The sequence below is a fragment of the Lithobates pipiens genome, unplaced genomic scaffold (genome assembly GCF_037356315.1).
Source record: "Lithobates pipiens isolate NorthernLeopardFrog02 unplaced genomic scaffold, aLitPip1_a1.2 Scaffold_8, whole genome shotgun sequence".
Classification (NCBI taxonomy): domain Eukaryota; kingdom Metazoa; phylum Chordata; class Amphibia; order Anura; family Ranidae; genus Lithobates; species Lithobates pipiens.
In genome coordinates this window covers 248740169-248756273 of record NW_027507903.1, presented here as the reverse complement: position 1 = coordinate 248756273, position 16105 = coordinate 248740169, and the positions used below count along the sequence as shown (strand labels likewise).

At 42.3% G+C, this 16105-nt stretch overlaps 1 protein-coding gene across 5 annotated transcripts in view; it reads right to left on the bottom strand.

Annotated features, from left to right (window-relative positions):
- Positions 1-12298: 12298 nt before the first annotated feature.
- The window catches only part of TBC1D30 (TBC1 domain family member 30), a 117285-nt gene continuing 113478 nt past the window's right edge, over positions 12299-16105 (bottom strand). For all 5 annotated transcript variants that reach the window (XM_077469787.1, XM_077469788.1, XM_077469789.1 and 2 more), the window contains one exon: positions 12299-14603. In XM_077469787.1, coding sequence (XP_077325913.1) covers positions 13846-14603 — 758 coding nt within the window. In that variant the 3' untranslated portion in view covers positions 12299-13845. The remainder of the gene's footprint in view (positions 14604-16105) is intronic.

The window sequence follows — 16105 nt, the reverse complement described above, 5'->3', positions numbered from 1 at the left end:
ATTTTTCCTATTATACGCTGTCCTGCACCGCCCCGGGGCCGTCGCTAGGGGAGTGTGAGCCACACCCAGGTGACAACCACGGCAGGGGTGGAGTGAGCCTGGCCGCTCTTATGCCCTCTGAAAGGTCGCACCGCTTCTGCCACAAACCTGCTGTTTCATCCACCTGCTCCTCTCCTCCCCTCCTCCAAAGACCACTCCGTCCTCTGCAAGTACGGGTGAGAGCCAGCTCAGCCGCTGCAGCTGTTCAGGAAGGAGGGGATCCCCACATTGCTCTGTCCACCTCCAGCATGCCTGAGCATGACACACAACCCTTCTCCTACCCCTCTCTTCCTGCCCGTGTGCTCCATCTGTGAAGGGCATGTGGGGGCAGGAAGATTAAACAAGCCCACAGCCACATTAAAAGACTGAGCCAGTGAGCCCCGGGGACCATCTAAGTGAGTGAGCACTGACCAGACCTTGCCCACCCTCTCCCTCCCTGGCCCCTTTCTCTCCCTGCCTTCCCTCTGTCTCTTCCCCTACACCCCCTCTCTCCCTGCCCCCTCTCTCCCCTTGCCTTCCCTCTGTCTCTTCCCCTACCCCCCCTCTCTCCCCTTGCCTTCCCTCTATCTCTTCCCCCACCCCCTCTCTCTCCCTGCCCTCCCCTCTGCCCTCTCTCTCCCCCCCTCTCTCCCCCAGGTTTCAAAAATTATTTGGGGGGTGGGGGACGTGACAATAAACCCTAGTGATGCCCTTTTTCTTATTTATTGATTTTTATATTATCTATGTTGGGATGGGTGTATTTTATGTATATAACAGGATGTTGTTTATTGTTGGTAATTATGCATGATTTTTGGTGATCTTGGCAGATCTTATCGAAGCAGGTGCACAGGCATTATGGTCTGGGTTTTGGGGTTTTTCATATAGCTGGTATTTTTAGTGTTGCTGATAGGAGTGACCAGCTACAATTTACGACATGCACATATATGATATAATATATTTATGGGTTTATTTTTCTGTTATATGCTCCTTCTCTTTTATGATAACTCCATGCTTCCATTGATTTTATTTCTGCACGTTTACTGGGATTGTTCTCGGGTCAACTTTATGGAGTTTATGCTGTATGTCATTCATTGGTAAGAGGGTGTAATTTTTAGCGCTTTTTTCTTCTTGTTTTTATCATTTTCCCCCCTTTAATTATCTTTTCCTTTGATGATGTTTATATTTACATGGAAATTGTTTTTGATTTATGCCTTTATTTGCACATATAGTGTTTTTACTTGTAAGAATTACTACTTTGCTGGGGACCTGAGCTGTAGGGGTTGAGATCGCTCACTGCGGGCAATTACACCCCATTGACTGACCTCACTTGTCGGCTTGTGGTTATAATAAGCGAGCATGCATACTTGGGGCAAGTACGATTAAGCACAGTAGTGTGAAACGCATTTACTGAGATTTGGGTTTCGTGCGTGTCATACTGTATTTTTAATGGTTAATTTACATGAAATAAAGAAACTGATTTTTTTATTTTTTTTTCCCCTGGAAGTGCCCGCCACCTTTTTCCTTTCTACATGTTGATCTGGACGTGGACCAGGCAGGCACCCAGGTTCATACACCAGCCAAGGCCTTTTGCTAGCTGTCTTGGAGCGGTGTGGACCCACTACATCCTCACATAACTGTGTGTAAGCCTGGGTCATGCATTTGTAAAGATACACATCAGGGCTATATAAGAGAAGGGGCTTTGTTGTTGAAAATAAAGCTTTGTTAGTTTAACCACTTGTCTACCGGGCCCTTGTCTTCCTGCCCAGGCCATTTTTCAGCTTTCAGTGCTGTAACACTTTGAATGACAATTGAGCGGTCGTGCTGCACTGTACCCAAACAATTTTTTTATTATTTTCTTCACAGTAAGATTTATTCTCGTGGTCTTTAATCACTGCTGGGTTTTTTATTTTTTTCAAAAAAAAAAAAAGACCAAAAATTTTGAAAAAAAATATGTTTTTTACTTTTTATTCTGTCAGTAAATTTTGTAACCCAGTATTTTTTTTGCCTTCACTGATGACCACTGATAGGCTGAACTGGTGGTCAATGAGGTGGCAGTTATATGCACTGATTAGGTGGCCCCCGATAGGTGGTACTGATGGGCATTGATCGATTACCTTCACTTCATTGTTTACATGTGACCGGCTGTGATTGGACACTCTTTCCAGAGATGGGGGTCACGCTGTGTCCTAACAACATGGAACGGCTGCGATCCGCGGCAGAGGGGGGCGGTCTGGGACGCCATCATACGATGTAGTCCCAGAACGAGAGCCGCACCGCCCTGCTGTCATTTGACGGCGGGGCGGGTGGCAAGCAGTTAAAATAAATAAATAAATAAATAAATAATAAAAATGATTCAAAGCAAATTTGTCAAGCTCTGCTTTAGACATTACAAAATCTTGAGGAAAACTTTCTTAGAAGAATGGAGGCCGTTATAACTGCAAAACGGAAAGTTGTATCATACTTACCGTAATTTTCCTTTCCTGGTGCCTATCCATGGCAGCATACCTGTGACAGAGCTCCACCTCGACTCTGCCGAAAGGAAAGGAAAATTACGGTAAGTATGATACAATTTTCTGTTTTCCTGGTGCCTCCATGGCAGCATACCTGTGATAAATAACTAGCTGACACGGGTGGGATCATGCTTAATAAATGTTTATTCAGAAAGGGACATTGCAGCTTGAACTGCTTTCCTTCCGAACTCAACAGTTGTGAGAGCTCCTGGATCAGTATGGTAGTGTGGCAGTGTCTAAGAAAAAGTATGATGAGAAGACCAGGTGGCGGCCCTTCAAACCGTCTCCAAAGAAGCGTTAGCCCTTGCTGCCCAGGAAGCTGAGACTAACCTTGTAGAATGAGCATTCACTCATGATGGAGGCTCCATATTCTTCACTCTGTAGGCCTTCTGGCTCAGCTTTACAACCCAATATGCCAGAAAAATGATGCTAATGGAAGCCTCTTTGGCCCTGTATTTACTGAATGGTACAATGAAAAGTCTTTTGGAGTCTCTGAAGGGTCCGGTGGCTTCTAGGTAAGCTTTGAGCACTCTGAAGATGTCCACCTTGTGACAAGACTCTGAATCTGCATTTGTAAAAACTGGAAGTGCCCAGGGTTCCAACAGGTGGCTTGGAGTAGCAGCCTTAGGTGTGAACCCCCGAAGAGGACGAAGCTCCACTCTGTCTGGGAAGAAGGAGATATGGTCGTCACCTATCCCTAAAGCGTGAAGTTCTGAAACTCTTCTGCCAGATGTAATGCCTAGCAGGAAAGCCATTTTCAGTGTTAGGTTCCAAATTGCTACTTGTTCTACTGTAGCAAAGGGATGGTCAGATAGAACTTCAAGGACTAGGGACAGTTCCCACTTAGGAAATGATCGTCTGACAGGAGGACGAATCTTTAATACTCCCCTGAGGAAAGTGACCACCAAAGGATCCTCCGCCCATCTTCTATTTGTTGCTGCAGAAATTGCTGCTACCTGCACCTTGAGGGAACTTAGCCCAAGCCCCAGGTCAAGACCTGACTGAAGAAAACCCAAAATATTGGACTGGATCGAAGTCATTACCAGCAGCAAATGGCAAGAACTTATCCCAGATGCTTGAATAAATAGCATTAGTTGCAGGTTTTCTGGCTTTTAGCAGGGTTGATATGACGCCTGGGGAACACCCTAAGGCCTCGAACCTTTGCCTCTCAATTTCCAAATTCGAAGATCCAACTTCTGTAGGTTTGGATGAACTAGACTGCCCTGCAACAGAAGTTGAGGGAAAGGAGGGATCCTGATCGGAGAGCTCACGCTGAGACGCATGGCTAGAGGAAACCAGGGTCTCTTTGGCCAATACAGAAGTACCGCCGCCACTTGAACTGACTCTCTGAGGAGCCTCAGGAGGAAATTAAATATAAATTGGCTGGGGAGGAAAGGCATATGCCACGGTGAACCTCCAGGGGCATGACAGGGCATCCACTGCCTCGGCTTGTGTATGTGGCAGGCAAGAGAAGAATCTGGCCAGTTTCGCATTCTCCGGAGTGGCAAACAGATCTACCTGAGGGGGATCCCACAGGCCGGCGATCTGATGGAAGACATGGGGAAGGAGGGCCCACTCGTTGTTGTCCTGGAAGTTCCTTGATAGCGAGTCTGCTTCAGTGTTTAACTTGGCTGGAAGGAACATTGCTCTGAGGTCCAGCAGGTACTTCTCTGCCCAGAGTATGATCGGCTCTACCTCTCTGGGGAGTGATCTGCTACGAGTGCCTCCCTGCTTCTGCAGATATGTGACAGCTGCCCTGTTGTCCAGGCTTGGAGTATTCTCTGGCCTCTGATTTGCGGTGCAAATGAAGTCAGTGCCAGGAATGCTGCCCTCATCTCCAATATGTTGGATATCACTCCCTGGGTGGAACATGACCATCTTCCCTGTATCCTGGTTTCCCCGCAATGGGCTCCCCAGCCTTGTCCGCTTGCGTCGGACGTAATTGTGATCCAGGAGAGGGAGCCCAGGTGACGAGGCTTGGAGAGGTTCTCTAGAACTGTTCACCAGTGAAGACTCCTGCGCATTACTCCCGTCAGAGTCGCTGTTTCTTCCACTGTGCCAAGAAACCTGTCTGGAAATATCTCAAGTGCCAATGGGCCCAAGTCGAACATTGCATCCAGATACAGTGCCTTGCGAAAGAATTCGGCCCCCTTGAACTTTTCAACCTTTTGCCACATTTCAGGCTTCATACATAAAGATATAAAAAAATTTTTTTTGTGAAGAATCACCAACAAGTGGGACACAATTGTGAAGTGGAATGAAATCTATTTGATTTTTGAAACTTTTTTAACTAATAAAAAAATGAAAAGTGGGGCGTGCAAAATTATTCGGCCCCCTTGCGTTAATACTTTGTAGAGCCACCTTTTGCTGCGATTACAGCTACAAGTCACTTGGGGTATGTCACATCGAGAGACTGAAATTCTTGCCCATTCTTCCTTGCAAAACAGCTCAAGCTCAGTTAGGTTGGATGGAGAGCGTTTGTGAACAGCAGTTTTCAGCTCTTTCCACAGATTCTCGATTGGATTCCGGTCTGGACGTTGACTTGGCCATTCTAACACCTGGATACGTTTATTTGTGAACCATTCCTTTGTAGATTTTGCTGTATGTTTGGGATCATTATCTTGTTGGAAGATAAATCTCCGTCCCAGTTTCAGATCTTTTGCACTCCAACAGGTTTTCATCCAGAATGATCCTGTATTTGGCTGCATCCATCTTCCCCTCAATTTTAACCATCTTTCCTGTCCCTGCTGAAGAAAAGCAGGCCCAAAGCATGATGCTGCGACCACCACGTTTGACAGTGGGGATGGTGTGTTGAGGGGGATGAGCTGTGTTGCTTTTACGCCAAACATATCGTTTTTCATTGTGGGCAAAAAGTTTGATTTTGGTTTCATCTGACCAGAGCACCTTCTTCCACATGTTTGGTGTGTCTCCCAGGTGGCTTGTGGCAAAGTTTAGACGAGACTTTTTACGGATATCTTTGAGAAATGGCTTTCTTCTTGCCACTCTTCCATAAAGGCTAGATTTGTGCAGTGTACGACTGATTGTTGTCCTATGGACAGACTCTCCCACCTCAGCTGTAGTTCTCTGCAGTTAATCCAGAGTGATCATGGGCCTCTTGGCTGCATCTCTGATCAGTCTTCTCCTTGTCTGAGCTGAAAGTTTAGAGGGACGGCCAGGTCTTGGTAGATTTGCAGTGGTCCGATAATCCTTCCATTTCAAAATGAACACTTGCACAGTGCTCTTTGGGATGTTTAAAGCTTGGGAAATCTTTTTGTATCCAAATCCAGCTTTAAACTTCTCCACAACAGTATTACGGACCTGCCTGGTGTGTTCCTTGGTCTTCATGATGCTCTCTGCGCTTTCAACAGAACCCTGAGACTATCACCGAGCAGGTGCATTTATACAGAGACTTGATTACACACAGGTGGATTCTATTTATCACCATCAGTCATTTAGGACAACATTGGATCATTCAGAGATCCTCACTGAACTTCTGGAGTGAGTTTGCTGCACTGAAAGTAAAGGGGCTGAATAATTTTGCACGCCCCACTTTTCAGTTTTTTATTTGCTAAAAAAGTTTAAAATATCCAATAGATTTCGTTCCACTTCACAATTGTGTCCCACTTGTTGGTGATTCTTCACAAAAAATAAAAATGTTATATCTTTATGTTTGAAGCCTGAAATGTGGCAAAAGGTTGAAAAGTTCAAGGGGGCCGAATACTTTCGCAAGGCACTGTAGATCATCTGCTGAGTCGGTGTTAGTTGACTTTTGTCAAAGTTTATCAGCCATCCTAGTTCTCATAGGGACTGTAGAAGGATCTCCCAGTGATATACCAACTGATCCGGACTGCTTGCTAGCAGAAGGATGTCGTCTAAATAGTGGTATATCCTCAAGCCCTTCTTCCGCAAGGGGGCCAGAATGGATATCAATATCTTGGTGAATACCCTGGGAGAGGTGCACAGAACGAAAGCTTTCAGGGTGGATGTACCGGTTGAGCCTCTTCAGATCTACCACATGCCTCCACCCCCGTCTTCTTCGGCACCAGGAATAGGGTGGAGTAGAAGCCTGTGAAGTGCTCCGACAAGGGCCCGCTGCCCCCCCCCCTCCCCCCACTGCCCAGAACCTGTGAGTGCAAGAATAAAAACACAGGTACTTAAAAGGTGCAGGAAAAATTAAAAAAAAAAAACAAATGTCAAGGGGAAAAAACGGAAAAGGGAAAACTAGTAAGAAGAGAGGAGAAGAAAAAGAAAAAAAAAAAAAGAGAGAGAAACATAAAAAGACCACCAGCCTGGGAAACATGAGCTGATCCTTCTGTGACTCCGCTGCATTTATCATGATACATGATGGCAGACTGCGTTCCTGTGAGGAAACTCTGCAAAGACCCCAATAGATCCACAGAGGGGTTCCCAGCCTTATTAGCGCTGTGAGCGGCCCAAGAACAGGGACTGCACACGGGAAAGGCTAAACCCGGCGGACGCTGCCAAAGGCAGTACTGCTACTCTTCACCAGCACAAGAGGTATGAGGGAAAAAAAGGAGAATGTTGGGGGAGGGACTATGCCTTTAATTTATGCTATTCACTAGTCCTGAGGAAGGAGTCGAGGCATAGCTCTATCATAGGTATGCTGCCATGGAGGCACCAGGAAAATGGGTTGCCAACACCAGAATAATGCTCAAGATCTTGAAACAGAATATCAAACAAGCTCATATGAGAATGACAATTAGGGTTCCCCAAACCTTTGGCCATTTGCGGCTATTAATGTTCAGAAAACTGCTAAGTGCATACAGCAGATGTTCATAACAGCTTTTTGTAGTCTAGAAAAAATACAAGGACACACATGTCCAAGTTCAAACCCTAATGGCTCATTGACATCAGCAAGCCATACTGAACGCAAAGCTGCCCGTGGCTCATTGCATGCTTCCCTTTTTTTATTTACTTAGATTTTTTTTTAAATAACTGTATTGAAAGGTCACAAGTGAAATTTAAATGCAGTTCTATTCACCATAGCAGCATTGTGTGATGCGGTAATTCGGGTTGCAACCTGATGTGATGAAAAAAATCACTGCATGCAGAAAAAAAGGCATTTGGATATGCATTGGGGCTTCGCTGGAAATAGCTGCACATTTGGTGTGAACAAGTCCTTACCTTTATGTTACTCTTGTATGTTTTGCTTCTGGCTTACCAATAAAGGGTGATGATAAACTACAGTCAAAATGTAAACATGAATACCTTTGTAAAGAGGAGCTTGTAACCTTCACTGCTCTGTCTTTCCAAGGCCAGCAGGGTTTTTACAATTCATTATTTTTCAGCTTCTAAAAATGTTCATAGTTGTTTTTGTCATTTCTTCTACACGCAGTTTAATACCAAAAAATAAATTTTACATCATTATAAATTTATGTTACACAGAACTAGATATCTGATACTAGTGCTAATTGACTTAATTTTTCATGTGGGATAAATGAGCCTAGTCACTGATCCTTGAAGTGGTTGTAAACCTCATGGAAGCTGAGCAAAGCACATATATCTGTAGTGTTTACTTATTGCTTTCCAAAGCTTTAAGTGTTGTTTCTCTCTGGTTCTTCCTTCAGAAGCATGAGTGACTTCTGAGAAGTTTTCCCGACACATGATAAAATTTGTGTTGGGGAGGGAATACAGCTTGTCTATTCACAACACACTTCTTCTGCTGTGTGGAGGGGGGTGTGTGCCTTTCCTCCAATCAGCTCTCACCCACTGTAACGGTAGCCTCTCCGCCCAGTCCTCTGTGCTCTTGACATATGTAGAAAGATTTTAACACTTTTCTGACTTTTTGAAGAGGTGTAGGGAAGAGAGGACTGCAGATAAACAAGTAAAACATATGCAGGAGGATTTGTTTAATCTCTGTGTATCATCTGAGGGTGTTCACTTCACTGGGTATATGTGAGGATTTACAACCACTTTAACTTCAGCCTAATGCCTAACCCAAACCCTAGGAGCCCATTTTCATCAGCTAGGCCAGGCATGTCCAAAGTCCGGCCGGCGGGCCAATCGCGGCCCGGTTTTGAACGGCCCACCTGGTTATCCCTCTCTCAACCAGTGTGCTGCGGGTTCAGGGCTGTCAGATGAGCCCGATCCTGGCACTGTGAGAAGCTCTGTCAACTTCAAAAGTGAAAGTAAAGTGCAGAGGAGTGTGCTGTGCTCTCTGCTTCCCCCTAGAGTGCAGTGCCCGGCTGAATGAGGTAGCTGGAAAGGTACTGTACTATGTCTGTATGTGTGTGTGTCTCTGTATGTGTATACATGTGTATGCATGTGTCTGTATGGATGTATGTGTGTGTGTGTACGCACATGTGTCTATAAGTAAGTATGTGTGTGTGAGCATGTGTGTGCGCATGTGTCTGTATGCATGTGTCTGTATGTTTATGCATATGTGTGCATGTATGTGTCTGTATGTATGTATGTCTGCATGTATGTGTATGCATGTGTGTATGTTACTTTTAATCCGGACCCCCCCCCCCCCCATTCTTGTACCATCAAAACTGCTTTTGTAGGGCTTGTGTGTGATATTAGCCAGGCCTGCTGCTCCTCTGAAAAGAAATCCATATACAGATTGCTTTTCAGAGGCATTTGAAAGGCAGTAAAGAGGCATTATGTTGCCTCCTCACCACCTGTTTTAAGCCGGTAAATGCAGCATCACTATACCGCAACTGTGCAATCCACACAGTTGCAGGGTAGTTGAAGTGCAGGCCCATACCCACCCTGGGTATACCTCCAGCTGCAGCCACAGCATGTGTACACCCCCAGCTGCTCCCTCTGCAGCTAAAGGGGGAGAAGTTGGGGGTGGTAAAAACAGCTGAACCATGTGGTTTTACTGCAACTCCAATCTGACATGTGAACATGCCCTTGGTTCACATCTGTGTGGCTGTGTGCTGCGTGTAGGGAAGCCCATTCATTTCAATGGGCTTCCCTACCCACAAAAATGCAGGGAAAGAAGTCCACAAGTTTTTTTTTTTTTTTATTGCACTGCACCAAAAGCACCCCACGTTTTCCAATGTGTGGGGTACCATTAAGAATTAAAGGTACCCTAAAGAGCAGAGCATTCGTCTGTGTGTCGGGAACAAGTGCGAAAAAAGGCAAGAGAATTCTTGCTGGGCAGTGTATTAGTGCTCGAATTAACACACTTAGGCCGAATTTTAATGGTTCAAAGAATGTCAGGCAAAATGGTCAGCCCTCATGCATGTTCACTTCATCAAATCTGGCCCTCTTTTAAAAAAGTTGCAGCACGCCAAGTTCAGTTTTCATGATGACATGGTGCATTGGCAGCTTATTCATATCAGTGGGCTATCTTAACGCAATGCATGTGTGTTATAACACACCACAAACATCTTAATTTAAACTAAAGCTCAACCTCAACATTTAAAATCTACTTGCCCCATAGAGCTAACCCTGTATCTGTTCCTAACTCCTAAACCCTCTCAAATCTAACCCTGAAAGTTGACCTATACTGCACTTCAAAATGTTAAATGTCCTGCCACAGAGCACATACTACAATCATTACCCTAACCTCTTAGCCCCTGTACACACGGTCGGAGATTTCAACAACCAAATCCATCGGATTTTGTCCGTCGGATCTTGTCCGAAACTGTTGCATACACACGGTTGGACAAAGTTGTCGAAAAATCATATCTTTCAGAACGTGATGACGTAATTTCGTTACGATGGGACTACATTCAGGCTAGTAGCCAATAGCTTTGATGTAGGAATTTGATCTGAGCATGCGTGGCACTTGGTCCGATCAAAATTCTCTACACATGATCGGAGTATGTCCGATCGGACCAGTTTGTCGGAAAATATTTCCAACAAGTTGGAAAATTGGGTCCGACGGAATCAGTCCGATGCTGACCACACACAGTCGGATTATCCGACAACGCGGTCCGATAGGACACATTCCGACGGATTCTCTGACCGTGTGTACAAGGGCTTAGAGCATCCCTATTGGACCTTTAGAAGTCAAATATCTGTTGGCAGGGCAAACTTTACTATAAAGTCAATCCTAGTATCAAACTGAAACTACATTTGAGAAGCACAGCTAAAGCTTTCTGGCCAAAAAAGGTAGGTAAAAGAATGTATTTTACAGAATCTACTCTTAGGCAGGACTTTTACTTTAAAAAAAGTTTAAAATGTAATATAGGTTAATTTTAAAGAGAACCTATAGTGCTTTTGTATACTTTTTATGTTCAGGACTACGGTGTTTTATAGATTTGTATTCACATTTTTAGCTGAATTCACAATATTGCTTGTGAAACTTTAAAACCAATTTAAAAACTGACCTAGTGCCATTACAGTTCCCCTTTTACCTCAACCTAATCAATAAACCTCAACATCCACCATAATCCTATGACACAGAATAACTGCAGTGTCAATAATAATGTCAGGTCAAAGATTTTTTGTGCCTGCGCAAATATAGGAAAATGTTAAAAGTTATACAATATGCCAAGCCCCCAATGCTAAAATTACTGTGCTGAAATGTCAGTATACATAAGGGGAGGCTAGGGAGTGTGGTCTGTGTTTGCTCCACACTATTTGATCGTATTAGCGTTTTTGTACGTTACTTAAAAAAAAAAAAAAGGAAGGTCATGTTAGTAAAGTAAAAATAAAATACTGCGACCCGTGTAATGCCTGGAAGGTGGTCCGGCTTCTGTATGATGTGACCTTTGTGATTTTCACTTATAGTGGTCACATGATCGGAAGCCTTACTGAGAATTGTCGGCGACAGCTCAGTCAGTTTGCTGGGAGCATTTAGTGAGTACCCTCTAAGCAGACAATCTTAGGGCTGCCATGGATACCTCTGTGTGGCAGCTGGGCATTAAAGCCCAGCTTTCTTGCCACTACATATGAGCATTATGTGGTCGATAAAGTGATTTAGGCTGGCCATACATTATACATTTTGCTTATTCAATTTCCTTTGGATTTACCTTCAACTATGTAGTGCAAGGGTCTGCCTGATTGCATACAAACAGAAAGTGTTTAGGTGTGACTTCATATTGTATGGTATACAAGTATATTGGTGAAAGGAAAATTGTAAGAAAATGTTATAATGTATGGCCAGCATAAGTAGTGAGGTGGAGCTTAAAGCCTGGTACACACTATCAGGTTTTTTTTTGTTTTGTTTTTTTGTTCAAACCCAGCGGACTGTATTTGGACCCCCCCCCCCCCAGAACACACTGGTCAGCTATTGACCGAGATGATTGGATGCCAATCAGCAGACTCTTTTTGGTCAGGCTGGACGTTCGGCCAGCTTCTGTCGGATCGGCTGCCGTACACACGAGCCGAATGTATTAAACTGTATATTCTATACTGCCTGGATGTTGATCTACAGCAGTGATATGCAATTAGCAGACCTCCAGCTGTTGCAGAACTACAACTCCCATGAGGCATAGCAAGACTGACAGCCAGAAGCATGACACCTAGAGGCAGAGGCATTATGGGACTTGGCAACAGCTGGAGGTCCGCTAATTGCATATCCCTGATTTACAGGATCAATCCAATATATTCATATATGTCACCTAGTATATACTGTACATTAGATCCTGCAATTCTGAAAATTCATTCAATGGATGTATAATGAGCATCCGGCACCTAAGTAACAAAGCCATATATTTTATGAACGCAGGTTAATATTTGTGTACTGAAATCTTGACTAAAAATAGCAAAAATGTGCCGTTCATTATTTTACAATTATCAATAGACAAGATGACATTTAATCAACTACCATTGTAAAATGACACATTATCCAATGCAGTTTAGGTCTTTATTACTGAAAAAGAAAAAGAAAGCTATGAAACACCACAACAACTTTCACTTTGCATTGTCACCATTTTAGAGAACCCTTGCTATCTGGCACTTTATGAATAAGTGATATTTGGACACAACAAAACAAATAAATGAAAGGACATTTCACACAAAAAGACTTAAAGTAAAAGGGTTTGTCTAGGTGTGAGCTTTCTAAGAAAACAAAGACAAACATCAGCACAGTCCATCTAGATTCTAGAAAGAAAATCGGTTGTGTAAAATAGCTGAAGAACAAGGCAACACAAGATGCAAATCAAAGCATGCAAAACTTGAGCATTCGGGTGGAAATTGCTTCTTCTATTTTTAAATAAATACATTTTCCCAGGCCTTGTCTAGTACAAACACGGTGGTAATTTCCATGCAACTGTACAAATCTTAAAGAAAAAAAAATAGGTTAGATCATCTTGGGACAATTCTAATTAAACTAATTTGCATAGCCACATTGCAAAATACAAGTACTCAATAATAATAATATATACTGTATTCAGCTGCTGTGTTACACACTGCAATCATTTTGGGTCCTATTCACAACATTTAGGTAATAATTGAAGTGCTACGGGTTGAATGCAAAGTATCCCTTAGTCTATGCATGCACTGAAATTTGGCACTCAGAACTGATCTTGGTAAAGAGTACATTCTGTAAAATGCAAACACTTCACCAAGACATCTTTTGGGAATATAAAATGAAGAGGTTTGCTGGATGATGATTACGTAGAGATGCACCATTTAGTTGCCAAGTTACACAGGTAGGCTTCTAACCACCCAGTCTTGAATAGGAACAGTTACTCTCTTTAAGAACTTAAACTGGACCTCATGCATGGGTTTTTACAATTGCAGTGAGCGCCATTATGGCTGTAATTAAATTTATTCAAGTCATTTAACCCTTCCCAAATAATCACCTCTATTGGCTTGCCTCTGCATTTAGACTGCTATGCCAATTCAAGGAGATTCCTCCTATTTTTCTAAATTTTGGCAGAAGAACCATCAGAATTTACAAATAAAATTTATGATTGCCAAGGCGTGGCTGAAGAAAAACAAACCAGCATGTAACTTAGCCCTAAAACTGAATCTGTGAATTAATTTGCATTGCACTGTAAAGGCTAATAGTCTGACACCACACACAGTCAAGACGTCCCTAGAACTTTCCACCTGTGAGTAAAGACTAATTGGCTTTTAGCACTCTGAACTGAACAGTAGAATGGCTGCAGAAACTGTAAAAGGAGAAAAAAATATGAATAAATAAGTCAATTAGAATAATTTGTCAATGTAAAATAATTAAACAAATACCACATTGTTATCATCATACAAAATCTAGGATCGTTTTCTAGATTTATAGCACACAATCATAACAGGACCACCTTTAACACCAGAGCACAAATCTGTACAACATTTTCAGAAACTCCATCCATGACACTTTTTCATGAAAGCGATGGTAGAACAAGAGAAATTCAAATTAAAAAGAGTTTGTCAGAAAGAAAGTGCTAATGCTGAGCTATCGTTTCTTGCTCCCTGTAGTGCCATTGGAAGGCTTGTTGAAACTTCTGCTCATATGTGGGAAATTTACTGTTGGGGTTCTATTGTTTGGCCCATATAACCCTAGATTCCTAGCAGCAGTAGATTTTCTTGGTGGCTTAACGCTTGGGAAAGGGGTGAAAACATGTACCCTTGGGGACTTTGATAAAGTTCCACTTTCACTGGAGGAGCTGTTAGAATCAGAAGGTGTTTGCTGTATAGACTGGATGATCTCAGACGTGTCCTTAGTTTCATTAGTGGAGCTCAGCTCCAGTGCTTCTAGTTTGCTCTGTACAACAGTCACATTTGCATTTTCATCCTGGAAAACAGGCTCTGGAGAATGTCCATCAACCTTCATAACTGTCCTGTCTGAGCCATTTTCATCTGCTATTGAGTCAGCATTCTCTGCAATGTCCTCGCTTTCTTTGGTGGCATCAACTTGATCTTTTGGTACTTCATTTTGCTCCTCTATAAGCCCAATTGTATCCCCATAGCCAAGCTGACTTTTTGACCTTGCAATGTTCTTTCTATGAACTCTGATGTGGGTTCGCCATGGAGAATTCAGCTTGCCTTTGGCTTCTTCATTGGGTAAGATCATAGACTTGGAGCTTGGCAACTGCACAACAGTGTTTTTCGAAGACCTGTTTACTTGCTTCAACTTCTTGCCAAGTAACAGATGATTTATAACAGGGGAATGATTAACCTGAGATGACAATATACTGTTCACAGGACCTTTATCTAAAATAAAAACAAAATTAAAAGAATGTAAGAATTTTAACCACAGCAACCGTTTCATTCATCAACACTAGGCATCACAGTTAACCTGGACATTATCCTTTCACAGAAAATTGAATAGTGAATCGGTAAAGCTGGCCATACACAAGCAGATCATCATTAATATATATTTTCAGAACATTTATTAAATTTTCAAATTATTAAAGGGGCCAAATCAACATCGGTTTTCAACTATAGTTATGAAAAAAAAAAAAAAAAAAAGCAGCAAGGTGTAAATGTTTTCTCGACTGAACAAATTTTTAAAAGCATATGTGGTTTTTGTTCAGGAAAGTCCATTAAATGCTAATGAAACACTAAAAGCTAATTTTCCAGTACTTTCAAATGACATTCATTAAGTCTTCAAATGGGCTGATCAGAATTTTTGTATGAATGTTCATTTGGAAATCTACTAGTGTAGGACAAGCTTCCAGTGTACCAGACCGAAGCGGTTAAAGTCTGTATATCTACTCCCACTTCCATGTAAGACCGCTGCATCCTTGTGTGGCTATCTACAAAACTAACTACAAAACTTCCGGCCCCAGTATTTGTAGCTCCTGACTTAATTTTTTTTTCCCCAGGCTGCAATTCCACTTTAAACCCTCCTTCTAGTGGATGCATGGCAAACTGCGGGGAATCACTCATTGGAGCACTTTAGGCTGCTCTGCAATTTTCAGCACAACTTTGCTCTGGCTACAGAAAAAATCTTAAGCCCCATACACACTATCAGATTTTCTGCTGATTTTTGTCTTCAGATTTACCAAAACCATGTAGTGCAAGGGCCTGCCTGATTGCATACAAATAGAAACGCCTAAGGTTTGACCTCATATTATATGGTTTTGGTAGACCTGAAGCAAAAAATCTGCAGAAAATATGATATAGTGTGTATGGGGCTTTACTTTCAGCGGGCTCATAAAGCAAGAGGCATGTCATGTTAACAAAAAAAAAGAAGAAGAAGCTTTAGCCCTCTCAGAGCTTCTTTTCCATTGCTTGTAATGCAAGTCTTCACGTTCAGGATTAGCCCAACAGTAGAGGTGTTTTCATATATAAAATTTGCTTTTTATTTATTTTGCAGCTGAAAATACTTCTCCACCTTCTCCCATGCATAATTGGCTACCATTATCAGATACAAACAATACGTACTTATTTAATTATAGTGACAAGATACTTTATTATTAAACACGTAACAATGTATACAACACCCTTTACCACTATGAATAGATTATACAGAAATTTTAATAGATTATGCACTTCATCATGTTGAAGAAAAGGAAAGATTTACCAAATATATATGAGAAAAAGATATCCAACATTTAAAGTTTTTGATTAGATTTTTTAAATGAAAAACCATCACCAATCAGTGAAACATTGCTACAGACAATATTACGTAACCAGACACTGTATTTAACATAAATGAAAGTTGAGTCATGAAATAAGTATGGGGGTTGCCACTGCTGGTCTCCTTAAAA